This window comes from Suricata suricatta, chromosome 10, assembly GCF_006229205.1.
Source record: "Suricata suricatta isolate VVHF042 chromosome 10, meerkat_22Aug2017_6uvM2_HiC, whole genome shotgun sequence".
Taxonomy (NCBI): domain Eukaryota; kingdom Metazoa; phylum Chordata; class Mammalia; order Carnivora; family Herpestidae; genus Suricata; species Suricata suricatta.
Window position 1 is genome coordinate 4693860 of NC_043709.1, and position 18211 is coordinate 4712070.

Genomic DNA, 18211 nt, shown 5'->3' on the forward strand with positions numbered 1-18211 from the left:
CCGATCCACCAGGGCCTGAACAGCGCAAAAATCGCCTTCCCCTGCACCTCAACCCGGGTCCTCCGTTCTCCTGGCCCCTGGCCTTGGTAGGGCAGCACCCCCTTTCCTGGGGCTCCGGCCGCGGATGGTGGATCGTGGGACTTGAATCACGTGAGCCAAGGTGTCATAATAAACCTGCTAGAGGCAGACAGACAGGCAGACAGACAGACAGACTCGTGGACGGATGGATCCGTCCTGCTGGTTCCGTTTCTCCGGAGAAGCCTTCGCAATCCCGTGATAACATCCTGGTGGCTGAAGAGAACGTGGCTTTCCTCTCGTGTTTCGAGTAGAAGGAAAAAACTCTTCCTAAGATGACACCTGGCCGTGTACGTTGGGAATCCACATTCCGGGCTGGGTCCTGACATGGACATCTCCAAGGTCGGCCTTGAAAAGGAGACACCTTGCCAAGGTTTTCTTTATCCTGCGTCAGCCCCTGTGAGATCACAGCCGAGTCCCAGGCACCCCGGTCCACCGGCCGGGGGTGAGACAGAGAAACTTCTCTGATGAGCTCGTTGAACGATGTCTGTGGCGTGGACGGGCCGTGCGGGGGCGGGGTGGGGGTCCCCCCGAGCTGGCCTCGAGCTGCAGAAGAGAAACCTCCTCCCCGTTTCGGGAGCCGGGAGCCGGGTCTCACCGGCGAGCGCGCTGTCAGTGCCCGGAGCCCTTGCTTGAAGTCAGAGGGATGACCTTCCGAAGGCCTACTGTGGTTTAGATCAGAGCAATCCAAACTGCAGTCCGCACTCAGACACACAGAAATGCCACCGACACTGAGCCGGAGCTCAGAAAATCAGGCGGAGGAGACAGAAGCCATCGGGTCCCCCGCCCTCCGGTCACTGCCTCCCTGACCCCGGGGGCCATCTTCTGGGCTCAGCCCCTCGCCCTCCGCCCTCACGCAACTCAGCAGTCCGAACGGAACATGCAAACTGAGGCGCCTTACCTTGACCAGCTCCTTGAACTTGGGGTCGTCCTTGGATGTGGGGTCGATCATCGTGCGTTCCTCATTCTCCTCTGCCAGGGAAGAGCCACAGTCAGCACTAGCGGGCACTGGGGGGGCGCGGGGACGGCCGGCTGCCCCTCGCACGAAGTGGGGGACACGGATTGAGAGCAGAGAGCCCCGTCATTTTCTCCGTGGGGCACGCCCCTGGCCCCGCACGGTGCCACATCAGGTCATGTGAACCCAGAGCGGCAGCCGGCTTCTGGAAGGTAGATGTGAACGGGAGGCAGCCGTCACCCGCCACCTGCACCCCCGGCTGGGGACGAAGGGAGAGGACGGCATGCACCCGGCCCGACTCGGGTCGGTGGGAAAAGCTGCGGCCGCCGCTCACGGCCACGCACACCAGCACGGACGAAACACGTCAGACGAGACAGCAAAAACGAGTGTGGCTCGTGGGTGAGGGCTCACAATAAGATGTCCTTATCCCAGTTCTGCTGATCTGCTACCTGCTTCCCCTCCACACTCAGGCCTTGGCCTGCGGACGCCGGGGCGCAGCGAGCTGGCCCGCGGGGACCGATGGGGGCCGGACCCCAATGAGAACAAAACCGACCACTGTGTGCGAGAAGGAGAGGGTGTGGGAGACTTGGCTGACCGGGTGTGGGGGATGGAGGGGGGCCTCAGGACCGGGACAGGGCTGGGCCCGTGGGACACGCTGGTGACAAGACCAGGCTCCTGGGGGCCCGGTCCTTGCCGGAGGGAGCGAAATGGCTCTGTGTGGACCCGGCTTCACAGCAGCGAATTTCAAAACCTGACAAAGCGGCCAACTAGTTTTGGAGTCCTGCAGCTCTGATGCTTGAGAGGGGCCCTCCAGGGAACATACACTATGATGTCACTAAGGCCCTCGGCAGCCTCCTGGTACTCCTGCGACCAAGGCCACAGCCCTCCCTGTGGCGTCCAAGGCCCTCCGCAGCCTGGCCTCCCCAGCTGTCCCAGGCACTGTCCACTCCAGCCCTGCCAGCGCTCCCTTGCCCGTCACCACTGCCGGCCACAGGGCCTTAGCACATGCTGCTCTCCGTCTGACACCCTCTCCCCTGACTCCACATCCCCTCCGGCCTTCAGATCCTAGTTCCAGGTGCTGACCAGCGCAGTCCTTATCAAGGTCGCCCGAGCCTCAGGGACAAGCAGAGTCTCACAAAGCAAGCTGAAGGGCACCAAGTCCCTTGGCCCAAGAACAGCTATCTATAAAGACGGTCAAACAGGAGGGTGAGGGCCTGGGCAAAGGCAAGTTCAAGGCATTATCAGCAAAACAACAGCCTGAGAAATGTTTAAATTAACCTTCTAGCCCTCCCGTGGGTCTAAGGCAAGGTCCTCGACAGGACGAAGGTTCCTTCACACCCCAGGGGGCTGAAGCAGCGTCCGGGTGTCCCAGCTTGGGGCATCTAGTGGGCAGAGGTCAAGGATGCTCAAACTGCACCACATACAAGACAGGCCCCCACGGGAAAGAATGACCTGGTCCCAAGTGTGCACAGTGCCGAGAAGAATCCTGTTCTGTGTGAGGCTAACTTCCAGGCCCGCGAGCTGGTCCCCACTGTCCCCTTAGAGAGCCCCCCAGGCCCATGAGCTGGTCCCCACTGTCCCCTTAGAGAGCCCCCTGGGACGGCAACTTCAGCCTGGCTGGACACGACCAACAGCAGTTAACACTGGAGCGTTACCCTCTCCCAAGAGGAGACAGGGGCCACAGTGGGCCCCAGCAGGATCTGGGGGAGCTCACCCAGCACCGGGCTTCAAGTCCCGCGGGCCTGGCCTGGTCGTGGAAAACCACAAAAGGGGGACCAACCGGGACTTCCCTTTCAACCAGGGTGTGGAAGTAAGCGGAGTGGCCCACAACTGCCTTTCAGATGGACCAGATCCCAAAATGTACGTTAAGAAAAATACGTCGCCGGTCCCCCGTCATCTGTGCCGGCTGTGATGTGGCCCCAGGGAGGCGGGTGCGGGGCCTTCGCCACTCGCTGGGCCCTACCTAGCAGGCCGCGGCTCTGGGACGGCTCTGGCTGGTGAGAGACGAGGGGGTCCCGGTGACGGTGCCTCCCTTCTGTATTCACTAAGGCTCCGACAGCCGGGGCCCGTGGACCTGGACACGTGGCCCCTTCCCGGCTGCCGGTTCCCCAGGCAGCAAACAAGTCCCCAGGGACGGCCCTTTCCGCACAAACCAACCAACCCAGAGCCCGCCCCCGGCCACCCGTCCCCAGTCACCGGGGCAGCTACAGACCACTCAGCAGACCCCCCCCTGCCAGATGATCCTACATCACCAACCCCAACCTGCCTGCCCCTCCCCCAGTCCTGCCCACAAGGACAGAGGCCACGCGCTGGCTCCTGCCTCCCGCCCGGCCCTGACGCGGCCCCCACCTCGGGAACTGCGCGTGTCATCTTTCCGGGGTGGCCAGCCCCTGCTCTGGTGGCCTCATCACACTCAAACGCTAACAAAGCTCACCTCCGAAACCAGACAGGGGGAAACTTACGGAGGGAGATTTGGTGTTTGCTACAGACTTTTCTAAGCATGACCTTGAGCTAAGAGCCCGGACTCTCGAATGCCAGCCGGTGGGACGTCTGATCAACAGGCCACGGCCACGGCCACGGCACACAGCACGGAGGGGCGGGCAGCGGTCACCGTACCGAGCAGGGTGTCCTCGGGGTGGACATCCGCCGAGGCCGGGGACATCGGCGAGTTGATGGCATGTCTGCCTTCCTCTTGCAGGTCAGTCACTGTTGAGCAGAAAGAGAAAGGAAAACAGGGTCAGTGGGAACGGAATTCCGTGGCCTCACATGTTGGCAGTGGAAACGGAGGGCAATCAACTCCTGTGTTTTTTAAGCAGTTAGCAAACATCCCGAGATGGCCTGTCGCCCAGAAAGCGTCCGAGGGGAAATGCTCCGATCCGAGAACACATACCGCGGCTCTTCCCTCTGGCCAAGCGGGTCTCGGTGCCCGCCAGCCTGCCAGGGTGTGTTTTCATTGCTCTCACACAGAAGCTTCTGGATGCTTCCAGACGCACCCATGGCTGCCGGGATGGACAGACGCCCCTCTGGTCCCTGCAGAGCCGTGTCCGCAGTCGTGGAATCCGGGGTGCAGGCCCCTCCCAGCACGTGCACACGCACGTCCGGAGTTTAAAGCAAAGCAGTCAATGGCCAGGTTCAAGGGGACGGAAACCTGACAGCAGATGATGGCCAGGGTTGGGGCACTAGAGGGCAAGACAGAATCCAACAAACCAGACGAGAGGCTCAGTGCTGCCGGCACCATGACCTTGAGTCTAGACAGCACCAAGTGCGCATTGTGGATGGGTCACGGGGCTCAGGTGACAGGGTCAGAGGCACGCACACTAGACACCCTCCAGGAGGGACCCTGGAGTCACATCGCCATGGGGTACCCCCAGCGCCCCCAGGACCACTGACACCCTTGCCTTGTCACACTACGTTCCTCTGGCCACTCCAGCCTCCAGACCCAACATCCGGGTCACCGGCTGGGGCCTGGGCACCTGCTGCTCCGACGGCCCTGACGGAGGACCCTGGGCCGGCCACAGGCCCTGATCACACCCACAGACGGCCTCTGCGGCGGTCGCGGTCCCCGGCGCCCGGGTCTTCTCTTCCATGAAACGTTCTCACACGTTCTCTCTCAGCCCGCCAGTCACTGCGAACCAACCACACGTCCAATCCGGGCATCAGAAGAGTAGAAAGGGGAACAGGGCCTGACGGCTTGGGGGCCACCCCCCAACTCTGCTAGTGCTGCGGCCCCAGGCGAAACCCAGGCACCCCTCTGAGCCTGTCTCCCCCAGACGTCAGGGCCCCTGAAGGATGACCTGACGGACGCCGGGCACACGGCGGGCTCCGCGGACAGCCGGCCCTCCGCCCCACACGAGGACGGCACCGGGGACCCTGCTGCTAACATCAGGGAGAGGCCCGAGACGAGGCTTTTACGCAGTAAACTCACATCCCCATGCTCCATAGTCCGATTCACAAAAGGTGGCAAATAACACAGGAGCTGCTGAGGGGGATGGAATGAAGCAGAATGTGACGTGTCCGCACGACGGGATGCTGCGCACCCAGAAAAAGGAAGGGGATCCTGGGGCGCCTGGGGGCTCAGTCGGTGGAGCGTCCAACTCTCCGTTTCAGCTCAGGTCATGATCTCAGGGTTTCGTGAGTTCGCGCCCCAGGGCCAGGCTGCGTGCCTGCAGCAGGGAGCCTGGCTGGGATTCTCTCTCTCTCCCTCTCTCTGCGCCTCCCCTGCTCATGGGCGGTCTCCGTGTCTCTCAAAATAAATAAACACACTTTACAAAAAAAAAAAAAAAGGAAGCTGGTGCCAAGGTGGCTCAGTCGGTTGAGCGTCTGACCTTGGCTCAGGTCATGATCTCACAGTTCGTGGGTTCAAGCCCCGTGTCAGGCTGTGTGCTGACAGCTCAGAGCCTGAAGCTGCTTCTGATTCTGTGTCTCTGTCTCTCTCTGCCCCTCCCCTGCTCATACTCTGTCTCTGTCTCTCTCAATAATAAATTAAAGAACATTTTTTTTAATTTTTAAAAAGGGGGGGAAGGAAATTCCAACACCTGCTACCACGTGGGTGAACCTGGACGGCATCAGCTCCTTGACACTCACAAGGGGACAAACACTGTATGATTCCACTCACACAGTGAGGGGCCTGGAGTCACCTAATCCAGAGACGTGGCGGGGGGAGGGGGAGGGAGGGGGCCAGGAGTTCCTTAATAGGGACAGAAGTTCTCGAAGAAAAGAAGCTTCAGGACATGGAGGGGGGAATCGGACAGCACTGTGAATGGGCTGAACACCTCTGAGACGCACGCTTAAGGGTTAAAGTAATCAATTTCATGTTATGTATGTTTCACCACAGAAAAGGGGAGGGAGGGGAGGGGAGGGGAGAAGAATGCTCTACCAACAACAGCGGTCTGAGGTCCACCGTGGTCGGCCCCACACCAGCTGATCTGAGCCCCACACGCACAGTGAGTGTCTTTTTACCTCCAAGCCCGGAGCCCGTCTCCCAGCCACAGTCTGACTATGAGGCCTGCGGGCCCCCCAGCCCAGCTGTGAAAACAGCCACCAGATTTCAGCACTTGTTTTTGCTACGTGATGAGTCACGAGGAGCATCTTAACCCGCCAAATGCCATCGGAGGCAGGAAAAGGCAAGGGGGGGGGGGATCTTCCAAAGAAAGTCATCACATCACATGCCCACGACGCGCATCCGTGAGGGTGTGTGCAGAGACCGAGCCTGAGCCCCACATCCTGACATCACAGAAGGACCGAGCGGCCACGGAGGTCCTTTGGGGTCCAGGCCACCGGAGCTGTGGTGGCGTCCAGGGCCCAGGTGGCTTCGGGACACAGGCGAGCCACACGGGTGAGGCAGGACGAGCCCGTGGAAGCAAGATGCGAGCGGCGGGTGGACAGCCCACGTGGACACGGGACGTGGGCCAGAGCAGCGAAGGGAGGCCCAGCGGAGGCGTGGACAGGGACGTGCTTCCGGGGGTCCCTGCGCCAGGCCTCAGTCACGGGGAGCCTGCGCCGGGCCTCGGGGATGGGGTCCCTGCACCTGGCCTCAGTCATGGGGTCCCTGCGCCTGGCCTCAGTCACGGGGTCCCTGCACCTGGCCTCGGGGATGGGGGTCCCTGCGCCTGGCCTCGGGGATGGGGTCCTTGCGCCTGGCCTCGGGGATGGGGTCCCTGCGCCTGGCCTCGGGGATGGGGTCCCTGCGCCTGGCCGCAGTCACAGGGGGCAGGGCAGAGGAACAGAACTGCATTTTCAAAGCAGAGAAACTGGGTCACAGGAAAACCGAGAACTCTCCACTCCGCCCTTGAACATCAAAGATAACACTAAACAGGACTTGAGATTTCTCGGCCATAATAAACGAGAAATGCTCTCGCAGAACCACCCGGGCTCGGTCTGGCTCAAGAGAACATTCCAGAGCAGCCTGTGCACAGAGCCTTCGGGAAAGAGGACGGGGCCAGCGGTGATGAGCCCGGGGCTGTGCCCACAGAGCCCCGCATTCGAATCTCACTTTCCCAAGGGTGCTGAAGGGGAGGCATCCCAGGAAGAACCAGGGAGGGCTTCTTGTAGGAGGAAGCAACTGGGTGCAGCCTTGATCGATCAAGAATCTGGGAAAGGGACTTTGGGACTCTGCAAAGGATACGGGTGACCAATCAGAGCCTGGACTCTGGAAGCCCAACGTGGCAGCCACTGGATCTGAGCCACAGGAGGGTCCCATAGACGCTTCTTCTCCAAGGGACACAGCCCTGTGACCGAGGACCTTTCTGTCTAAAGCTGATTACCATCCTCAAGGGTCAGTCTGACATTTGGAAGGAGGGGCTCTGCTTGAACCACAGCGGCTTTTCCCCAAGGACCCCGCTCTGCCAGCAGAGTGGCTTCCCGTTAATCCCTGGAATGTTCTGGTTTCTAACGTACCGGCCCATTTGCCAGAAAATCAAATACTTCAAAGATGCACACCTCTTGAGTCACAGAGACAGAACCGCTGGCCCGGAGGGCTGGCGTCTGGGCCGTCTAAGGGGCGTGGACGTCCACAGGGACGGGGCTCCGTGTCACGAGGCTGAGTGCATCATTGTTTGGAGACAAAGGCCCTCGTCCACACAGTCTGACGCCAACCACGAGGAAACCGACGGCAAAGGTCCCCAGGGCACCCAAGTCCAGCTTACAGGGGTGACTGTGCGGCCGTGGGCAGCGCAGGGGACACGGGGCTGCGAGATGCCAGGAGCCTGGGAGACAGGACGCAGCCCAGGTCAGAAGACACAGCCAAGGGGCCACGGCCACCCGTCACTCAGCCTGGGGTGGGGGACACACAGGGACGTGCAGACAGCAGTCACCCATCCCATGATCTTTCAAAAAAGCTAGAAATTCAGAGCTTAGTGTGGAATCTCCCAATTCATAAGTGGGTGCAAATCATCCCAGTCCCGCCGGCCATCCGGGGGCCACCGTTTGTAACCTCAGGTGGCAGCGAATGTGTAATCCATGTTCTCACCTGCCCCTGGGAAGTGGACCGAGGGCCGCGAACATTTCCTGAGCACCTACTACGGGCCAGGCACCTTCCATGTCACCCGTGCATCTCATCTCCTAGCAAGTGCATGAGGGAGCGGCTGGGTGCTGGCTGAGCTGGCATCTGCTCGCTGTGTAGGCACCTAATGTATACTCACCTCCACCCACCCCCCGCCGGGAGCCCGAGTCAGGGCTGAATCTGGTCTTGCACCTCCCTATGCCCAGCTAAGTCCTACCCGCCTTCAAGCCTCAGCTTACTAGCAACCTCCTCCAAGAAGCCCTCTTGGGTGTTCGCTTCCCACCCGGGGCGCCCCTCTGCCCAGCTCCCATCACACAGCCCTACAACCATCTCTCTCCTGGACCATATGCCCCATCCGCACCATGTGAACTCAGCCCCTGTGCACGGCAGGCCTTCACATTCAGGTAACGGAAGCCTCTTGTCGGTTTCGGATCCCAGCTTGGCCGCCGACAAGCGGATCCCGGGCAAGCATGCAGTAAGCGCTCAATAAATGCTAGCTTTTGAACATCTGTTGAATCAATGCATACGGGCGAGATTCCAAAGCCCTGTTCCCTTTCCAACACCCCACCCAAGGACTGGGCAAGGCTTAAAATAAAAACATTAAAAAAAAATCCCTACCTCTCCTGCCTGCAACCACGGGCACATAAAAGCAGGAGCGACAGCTGAAAACCACAACCTCAACACTTGAAAGTGGAGCTCAGAAAAGCCTGCCACTCACACCCCCGGCCAGACCCCAAGTGCCAGCTTTGATTTTTTTTTTAATCTTTTCCTTCGTATGGGTTTCATTTATTTATTTATACTCGGGCTCTTTCCCGGAAAGAAAAAAAAAAGGCTTTCAGGCACCTTGTTTTTTTCTCGGACATGACGGCAAGAGCTGGCTGCAGAGCAAGGTCACGGTCAGGGAGGCAGCAGTCCGGAGCACAAAGGCTTCTGGGCTTCTGGCCCACGAGGGTGCTGGGGCAGGAAGGGGACCACCCAACACACCGGCGGCCACAGCGGGGTGCAGGGGACTGGGGGGGGCCGCGGCCTGAGGAGCTGAAGAGGGACAGCTCTCTCTAAGTGTCATTCCAGCGACGCTCTGCCCCCCCTGAGGAGACAAGATCAGGGGGAGAATTTCCAGCAGGAGGGACTGGAGAAGGGCAGGCAAAGCTTCCCCGGCGCTGGTCCAGACACACCCGCCCCCAGGTACAGCCCGTCCTGAACTGGGTGTCCTCGGGTTGCCGGGAAAAGTGAGGGAGGGTAGGGACGCAGCTCCCCCCATGGCCGGGGCCCGGGGACTTCCCGGGGCTTCAGGAGACCCTGCAGCGGGGCTTTCAGGCCCCTGCCACGTCGTGAGGGCCTCCCGCGAGGTCTGGGGCTTCCGTCCCCCTCAGAGGGGCCGTTTCTCGGCAGAAGTTACAGTGTGCGTCCGAATAATCACGGGCGCCCGGGGGGCTGAGTCCGTGAGCTGTCCACCTCCGGCTCTCGGCTCAGGTCACGGGCTCACGGTTTGTGAGTTCAAGCCCCTCCCTTGCCCCCATGGATGTGCACACGTTCCCTCCCTCAAAACAAATAAACTTTAAAAACAAAGTTTTAAAAGAGAATAACTAAACGCATCAGCTATGGAGACCATTACCCGCTGGTTCTTCCAAACATAAACCAAACCGTACTTCACGTGGGGGTCTCACGGCCCAGTTAAAACAGGGCCCAATCCTGTCGGTCCAGCGTCCGACTTCAGCTCAGGTCATGATCTCATGGGTCGTGGGTCTGAGCCCCGCGTCGGGCTCTGTGCTGACAGCTCGGAGCCTGGAGCTGCTTCAGATTCTGTGTCTTCCTCTCTCTGCCCCTCCCTCCACCTGCCGTCTCTCAAAAATAGATGAACATTTAAAACTCAATAAATAAAATGGGGCCCGAGGAAGAGGCAAACAAGAACACGCTCGACGGTCACGACCCGCAGATTCGTGTTGAGTGAGCTACAGATCACGACCCCAAGAGGGAGTAACTTCGGGCACGTCGGCCTGCAAAGGCCTTGAAACGTGAGGCCCGGTCTTTCCCAGGAGGTTAGGGGTCCGGGCTGAATGTCCATGATCGCCGGGACCAACAGCAGATGGAGGGCAGCATCTGGCCCAGGGTCAGAGGCTGTGGGAGGGGACAGTCCCGCGGGGACAGCTGCCCTTCCCGGCCCGGATGTGGGATGGGAATGAAATTACTGCCAGCAATCCGATCCGAGAAGCAAAACAAAAAAGAAAAGAGCTTCTCAACCTTTTTAAAAATTTTTTTAAAAATTGTTATTAATTTTTGAGACAGAGAGAGACAGAGAGTGAGCAGGGAGGGTCAGAGAGAGAGGGAGACACAGAATCGGAAGCAGGCTCCAGGCTCTGAGCTGGCTGTCAGCACAGAGCCCGACGTGGGGCTCGAACCCACGAACCGTGAGGTCATGACCTGAGCTGAAGCCGGACGCTCAACTGACTGAGCCCCCCAGGCGCCCTTGAGCCTCTCAACCTTTCAAGTGGCAGGCCCGCTTTGTTCTTCCTAAGGGGTGACATCTGGCCTGGTCCCGAGGACACCGGCCCACCGTCGTGAGCACGGTGTGTTTGTGTCTCACTCACGGTCCTTTCTCAGTCTGAACCGGGCTGACATCACAGGGATAACAAAGTACCCAAGCCACACGGATCGCTCAGCCTGGCATCTGATTTTGGGGGTTCCGCTCTGCTGGGGTGCGCGGTTTCATCCCATTTCGCGAGACAAAATGCGTTTAGAGGCGAAAACAAATGTGTGAGCGTTTCCATAAAGCAAAACCCACAGGAGGTCCGCGGGTGTTGCTGACCCCACAGCAGGAGCTCACGGCTAAAGGTCCGTCCCAAGAACGGGGCAGGGCCTGACCCACACGGCCGCGCGTCGGAGCTGGCGGGAGACGGAGGGGACACGTCCCGACCCCCTGCACCGACAGTCTGGCCGAGCATCGAGCCCAGAGAAGGCGCGAATGGAATAAACGTGCAACTTCTTTTTAAGTTTTTTTTTTTTTTTAAAGTAGGCTGCATGCCCCACACGGGGCTCAAACTCCCAACCCTGAGATAAAGACCTGAGCTGAGATCAGGAGTCGGGACGCATAACTGACTGAGCCACCCGGGCGCCCCGAGGTACGATTCATAAAGTGCAATACGTACCATGGTGTCGAGTTATAAACAGTAGGTGTCGGGGGCGCCCGGGCGGCTCAGGTCGTGATCTCACAGCGCGTGGGTTTGAACCCCACGTCGGGCTCTGTGTTGACAGTACGGAGCCTGGAGCCTGTTTAGGATTCTGTGTCTCCCTCTTTCTGCCCCTCCCCAACTCACGTTCTGTATCCCTCTCCAAAATAAACATTAAAAAGTAAAAATAAAAAACAGGTTTCAAAACAACCCAGCACGATGTTTATGCAAAGAGCATGATCAGAAACTCAGAGTGGTTTATTCCTAGGTGTGCGTGTCTACACTCAGAGAAAAGAAAGGCCCCCAGTCCCCAGGGACAAGGACAGTGTTGACCCTCTGGGAGGGGTGAGGGCAGAGGGCAGGCGGAGAGGGGGAAGGCGCAGCCACAGCCGCGTTCCTCCGTTCCTGTGACATGAAGTTGGAAGGAGGTCGCTGTGGTGGGAGCAGGTGCCCCGGCCCCAGAAACGGGGGGCGGGGGGCCCTGCCGGAGCCGAGCCTGTCCCCCGCGCTCCCCTCCGAGCCCAGGAGGCCAGGGGTCCAGGAAGGGCTGCTGGGGAGAGCTCTGGGTCTGCTTCCCTCCCCCCTCCCCGAGGAGGTCACAGGGCCGCACCCCACGCCTTCATGTGTGCACCAGGGAGAAGCCGTGAGCTCTGGGGGCAAAGTAAGGGTCTCCCCGGGAGATTCTGTCATCAGCCCCCGGCTCAGGGCAAAGCCCACAGCTCAGAACCTTGGAACCCCGGGTCCTCGGTGCCGACTGAAGCCCCCGAGCTGCCCCTCTGGGCTCTTACAGGACAGACCCTTCCGTGTCCTGTCTCGGGCGACACCTGGGACATGCACAGCCTGGGAAGGGAGCAGGAGGGGGCTCAGCCGGGGAGACCTCCAGGGCGAGACCACGCGGCCTAGGACAGCGCCATGGACACGCCCGTCACCCAGTCATCCCGCCCCGTCGCCAGCCAGAGCCTGGCGGGGGCCTAACCACTCAGCCAGGCTCCCAAACTTGGGGTCCAGCAGGTCTGGGCGGGGTCCAAGCCTCGGCGTCAGTAACTGTCACCCCAAGGAGACGGTGCGGACGCCAGGCCACGAGAACGTAGACGACGCGAACACAGCCCGCGCGCCCCCGAAATCCACACTCTGGCGAGCGAGGTCCCAGAGCAAAGCCTCCAGGGATGAGGATGGGGCCCCGTTTCCACGGCTGTCTCCCGGCCGGCACCTGCCCCAGGTGACTCCGTCCCCAGGAAGGAAGACGTGCTGAGCAGGGGTCACCCGCGCGGCCACGCCACGCTCCCGCTGCGGGTGATGACCGAGCTGCTGCAGCCGGTCGGGTCGGGGACGGATCCCAGCCACCCAAGGCCTGCAGGGGCCGCACCGCATCTGCCGCGCCCAGAGGGACCGACGGGAAGCACAGATCGCTTCCTGCCCGCGGGGAGGACCCAGAATCTCATTCCTTCTCCAAACCCCTGTTCTCGGTCTCGAGCCAAACGCGGAGCTGCCTGCTTCTAGGGCGATAATCTCGCCAGGACCCTCTTGTCCAAAGGGCTGGTGCCTGCGCCCTGGGAAAGTGGGCTCTACAGCAGAACCAGCGCTGGGCGGTGGGGGGGGGGCTTGGGGTCCTCCCAGCGGCACCCCGGCCTCGCCCATGGCAGGCAATCTGGAGGGAGAGAGAAACTGGAAGAGGGAGCCCCACAGCACAGCCCTGACCCGAGGAGCCGCTGCGCATGACACCCTGATTCCGGAGCCGTGGCGGAAGGCAGAAGCTCCCAGCGAGGAACAGAGAGGAACCAGGATGCTAGACGGGACCCTCCTCGGGCGCTGCATCCCGTGTCCTGTCCCGGGGGCAGCCGGTGGGGGAGGGGAAGAACCTGTCACCAGGATGACCACTCAGCCTCCCGTCCGCCCTGCCTCAGCCTCTGGCCACCCCATGCCAGCCTCTCCCCTTCTGCAGGGGACTGTCCTGGGCTCTATTTTTGCTCTCCGGCACCCTGTCACCCTCCTTCTGGTCACACAGAGCCCAGCCTTCCCTTGGAAGGGACCAGCATCTACCCACTGTTCTCAGGCCTTACAGTCCGGGTTGGGGTCTGTCCCCAGCCCCAGGGTGGGGCCAATGGGCACAGCATACTCCCCAGAACACAGTTATCATGACAGGAATGTGCTTGGCCTGATCAGGGTCCACGGCTACAGGGAGACTATGCAGGGAATGCAGAACGAGACGGGCACTTTCTCCCAGGGGCCGCGACCCAGCAAGGGTGCACGCAGAAGCTGCACCACATCCCCCACCAAGCAGAACCCAGAAACGGAAGCGCTGGATCAACAGAACTGAGAGAACAGCTTGGCGACCCGGTCTGTGTGCTGGATCAAGCCCTACCTGAGGCCAGCCACCAGGAGCGCTTTCTGTCAAACGCACCACTGAGCTCCATTTTGCTCTGAGTCCACTTCGGGTTGGGTTCTCTGTGGTCCGCCCACTGAGTCCTGTCTGACACAGCAGCGCTCCCGACACGCAAAGCTAACCACTGGTGTGATCCCAACACGGCTCCCACCGGCTCCAGGGAGACACCCGAGCCCCCCGAACCCGTGATGAGCCAGCCCCACCTCTCACCAAGCCCGTTGCAGCCCCCCAATTTCCACACGTACCTTCTAAGGAAGCCTTGCCCGAACCGCTCACGTCTGTCACATCTCCTACCCAACTGTCCCAGACGTGTCCTTCTCTTTCTCCCTGGCCAAGTCCACCCCAGCCCCCAGAGTTGTTGGGACAGCACTCCCTTTGCGCTCATGCCCACGCGCCCTTGCCCGTGACAACCAGATCTTTTACCTCCGTCACGTGCCTGTGGGGTGTGTCTGCTCCTGCACCCCACCCCCAGGGCTAGGATGGTGCTGGGCGCCGGCCGTGACCATGACCTCACACCCTGCACAAAGCCCAACATGTGAGGAGCGTGCAGGAAATATCTGGGGAAGGAAGGCACGACTCCGTGTTTACGCAGACAAAATGGAGCTGAACGGACAACGCAGGTGACAGACACAAAGTCAGAAGAACGGGGAACGGGCCGTTCTTACCACACATCCCACCTCCAGCCGCCTAATTGGGTGGAAAGAGAGAGTTTCCATTAAGGCTTACATTAGCCTGGCAGTCGTGGGTCACCAAGGACCCAATTACTGTGAGGCGGCCGTGCAGAGGGCTCGGGAGGGAGGAGTCTGCTCGCAATTAGGGACACGCAGGGACAAGGTGTCTCGGGAGCAACATTCCCAAACCCCCGGCCGGCGGCGCCTGCGCTCCAGCCAGCCGCCTGCTCCGGGCATCCGGAGCGAGACCGGTGGGAAGGAAGGTGCCCGCCCATCTCTGGGAAGTAGGTCTCTGAATACCAAAGGTTGCTTCACTGTAAATGTGAAAAGAAAAAAACAAACCCACAAAAAAACGCTGGAGCGCAGAAGCTGATGTCAAACAGAGAATTTCCCGGCCCGGATCAGGCCTTTTCTTCCCCTTTGCCCTGGCGCATCAGAAAAACGGCAGGACCACAGAAAAACGAATTGTCTGTGGGAAAGCAGAACAGGAAGAAAGACTTCCAGGTGAACGTGAAATGTCAAGTTTGCCATAGAAACCCCCCTGGCGAGCAGAAATCAGGACGTGGGAGGGGGCTGGGCTTCTCGCTCACAAAGGATGACAGAGCCTTTGGGGATAAGCCGACGCAGGCTGCTCAGCCGGGGATCGAGCGGGTCAGCTGCCTCGGGTCCCCTCCCGGATACAGCAGGATTGTCTGAGGGCCCAGAGGCTGTGGGGGGACCAGTGCGAGGCCGGGCGTCCGCTCTAGCCTCTGTGGGTCTCTGGTTCCTGGTCCCTCCTTTCCAGTCCAGTTCCCACACGGTCTCAAGACTTTGTGTGCAGGACACGGCCCGTCAGGGCACTCCCCTGCCCACACACCGTCCCCTGCACTGCCTCCCTGCTCAAAGACCAAATCGCTCCCCAGGGCACCCTACCCTCAGCCTCCACGGAAAAGTGCAGGGCCGGGCGTGGCCATGCCCCAGGGACTTTGCTCAGGCTGTGCCTCCTCCAGGAGCTGAACCAGCCCAACACGCTGCACTTTGATAGTTCACTGCAAACCTCAGTTCTTCCGGGGCCCGTTTTCTCCTCCAGAGCCCCCAGGCCCAGGGCTGGTGCTGAGAAAGGCAGACAAGAGAGCCCAGAGGCCCTGTTCACTTGCCACAGAGTGACCTTGGGTGCATGCTTCATCTCCTCCCGTCTGTTACCGTCCTTCCCTTTCAGAGGGATGAGGACCAGACATGACCGCGAGGTTGTCCTGACGACTGATTTCACATGCAGCGACCGAGCGGTACGTCTCCCCTTCCCATCCACCGTCAGCACCTGGGACCGCAGAGGCCAGCCCCTCTCACCCCGGCGCCCCCAGAGGTGGGCCCAGCGCAGAGAGGACCCCACAGAGTGTGCTCAGCTGGTGGAATGAGTCAAACCGAATCCCGACGGCCTCATTAACCCACTGTCCCGGTGACAAGAGGCCGTGAACCCACATCACTGAATCTCAAAGAACCTAGACGTGGAAACATCCGCTTCCCTGCGTGACCGGAACTCCACGATCCTCAATTCACTGTGCAGGCATCACCACAAACGCCTTTATGTGGTGGCCAAGCATTTACAACAGACGCTAATTAGGCTGAATTATAACAGAAACTCGGCTCTGCATAAAATAACCAGAATGGCAGCTGGACGATGCCAGCAATGAGGTGTGCCCCCCCACGCCAATTCTGAAGTCCACGGTGGTGCCCAGAGTCGGCCAGCAGGGAGCCAAGGCTGGCCACAGCTGACGGTGACCGCCGACCAGGAGGAGAAGTCAGAGCCCTCAGGAGACTCATGCATAGAGTGCAAGTGACTCACAGTGAAATGAAAATGCGGCCACATCCCAGGAACAAAGGATGCGGGGGCTCCCCCCAGGCAAGCCTGCTTTTCAGAGGGGGAGGAAGAATCCTGGCTTCCTGAAAACCTCAAGGGCCCCCAGCATGTAAGGGGGTGCCCTTTGGCACATGTCCGTTAGCTGATGGACAGCTGGACCCACGTCCCCGAGGACTATCCGGTTTTGCCTCCTCCTTCCTCAGCCCCCCTCTCCTGGCCCTTCGCACAAATGCCTGGTAATCACTGCAGCCTGGCTGCATTCATGGTCATCGGGATGGGATGCGTGTGCTTGATGGTGCCTTTATCACATTTCCACCAATCAATCGTGCCGGGTTTCGGTGAGAACGCGGAAGCAATCTCAATCACTGGTCATGAAAACCTGTCATGAGTTAACAAAAAGAGAAGAAGAGTCTAGGACAAACGTTAGGCAAGGGCAGAGGGGGAACACCCCCCCAAACACAACTCAGAATTACCGAAAAAGCCACATTGACGTCTCCCCTTATGCCTTTGGGCCCCGGCCACGGCCCCCTGGGGTCGGGGGGAGCGGGGAGCCCCACCAAAACAGGAGGTGAGGAAATCTGCTGGCCATTTTCAGGAGCTGGCGAGCCCAAGGTTAACACACCAGGAGAGGAATGCGCTTAATAAAGAGAAAACAGAAATGGCAGTGAAAATCTAAGCCTGGTCCCTGCGCAGGGAACTCGTATTAATTAACCTGATCAGTAATGTCCCATTGTATTCGGGGAAATCCAAAGCGTGCTCTGCTGAGAAAATAAGATTAAATCATTAAGTCGTTAAAAAAAAATTCCATGTGCACCTGCCACAGGGAACCTCAACCGGAGAAAACCAGGAAAAGCGTGGGACACCGCCTGCTGGATGGCGCCCTCTAGTGGCCCAGCTCCGCCAGTGGCGGTTAGACCACATCGCGGCGGCTCAAGGTTCAGCCCAACTAGAGAAGCCGGCCTGCTGGGCAGAGGAGCACCTTCCAGAAGGGCGGCGCTGGCAGCTACGTCCTCGCCCTAGCTACTCCAGGGGCCAACGTGGCATTTCAGGTGGCCCGCTCCAAATGGATGCAACACTCCAGGCAACGAAGAAGGACCATCATGGCCTGCCAGGGTCTCTGGGTGACCCGTTGGAGCAGCTAGAAGCCAACGGCCAGTGGAGGACCCCTCCCCCTGCCAGCCAAAGTGAGGCTCCCCACGGCACCCCACAATCCCATGGGCCCCGTCCCACTGAGTCATATGCACGGGGCCCGGCCCAGAGGAGGCACGTGGTGGCACAGGGTGAGGTCATGGTGAAGTCATCGATGAATGAACAAGTGTTTCAGGACTCTGACATCCCCCTTGGAGCTCATAGGAGCTATTTTTTTTAGGGACTTGGTGCCTGGCTGAGTAACGCCCTGCTTCCCCCCAAGGAGTCCCATCCTCCTCGCTGGGGCCTGGGACTCTGCCTGGCACAAGGGCAGGTGTGATTACGTGACGGATCTGAGACACAGAATCATCCTGGACCGTTCAAGGGCGGCCCACGGAAATTGCAAGGGTCCTTTAAGAAAGGACGCAAGAGGGGCTGCGCGCGGGGAGGCAGCGGAGGCCGGGAAGGATCCGACGTCACCACTGCTGGCTTCAGGGGACGCAGGACGGGCCCCAGGCCGAGGAGCACGGCTCCGCTGGGCGCTGAGGCGTCAAGGGGATGGAACCTGGCCCGGAGCCTCCAGAAGGAAGGAGGTCCTGCCTCCTGGGCTCGAGGGTAAGGCCTCCGGAACCGCGCGTCTGTGTTGTGTGGAGCCGCCAAACGTGGCGATTTGTCACTGCAGCCACAGGAAACTGGCTCGAGTCAGCCCCGTCATGCCGCGTCATTGCAGAAGGCCCAGAACACTCGTGGGCTGCACCCACTGTACTGAGCACCTACTGTGCGCCAGACGCCAGGCTTGCAAGCGCCGGGGCCACAGCCTCAGTCACGGGAGCAGAACAGACACACGAGCTCAGAGGACACGTCTAACCGGCGCCAAGTCCAGACACAAGCGTCCCCAAGCGTCGCAGGGCACACTCGTGTGACAATGAGGCCTGAGAAGGGGCTTTGTGGTGGCAAAGCTGCTAACGTGTATTACCTTGTCACCTTATCTGCAG

General features: G+C 60.2%; 1 protein-coding gene across 1 annotated transcript in view; it reads right to left on the reverse strand.

Annotated features, from left to right (window-relative positions):
* Positions 1-18211, reverse strand: part of PARVB (parvin beta) — a 90782-nt gene that overhangs the window by 42328 nt on the left and 30243 nt on the right. The window contains exons 2-3 of the mRNA XM_029954097.1: positions 3647-3736; positions 977-1047 (exon numbers count right to left, since the gene is read on the reverse strand). Coding sequence (XP_029809957.1) covers positions 977-1047; positions 3647-3736 — 161 coding nt within the window. The remainder of the gene's footprint in view (positions 1-976; positions 1048-3646; positions 3737-18211) is intronic.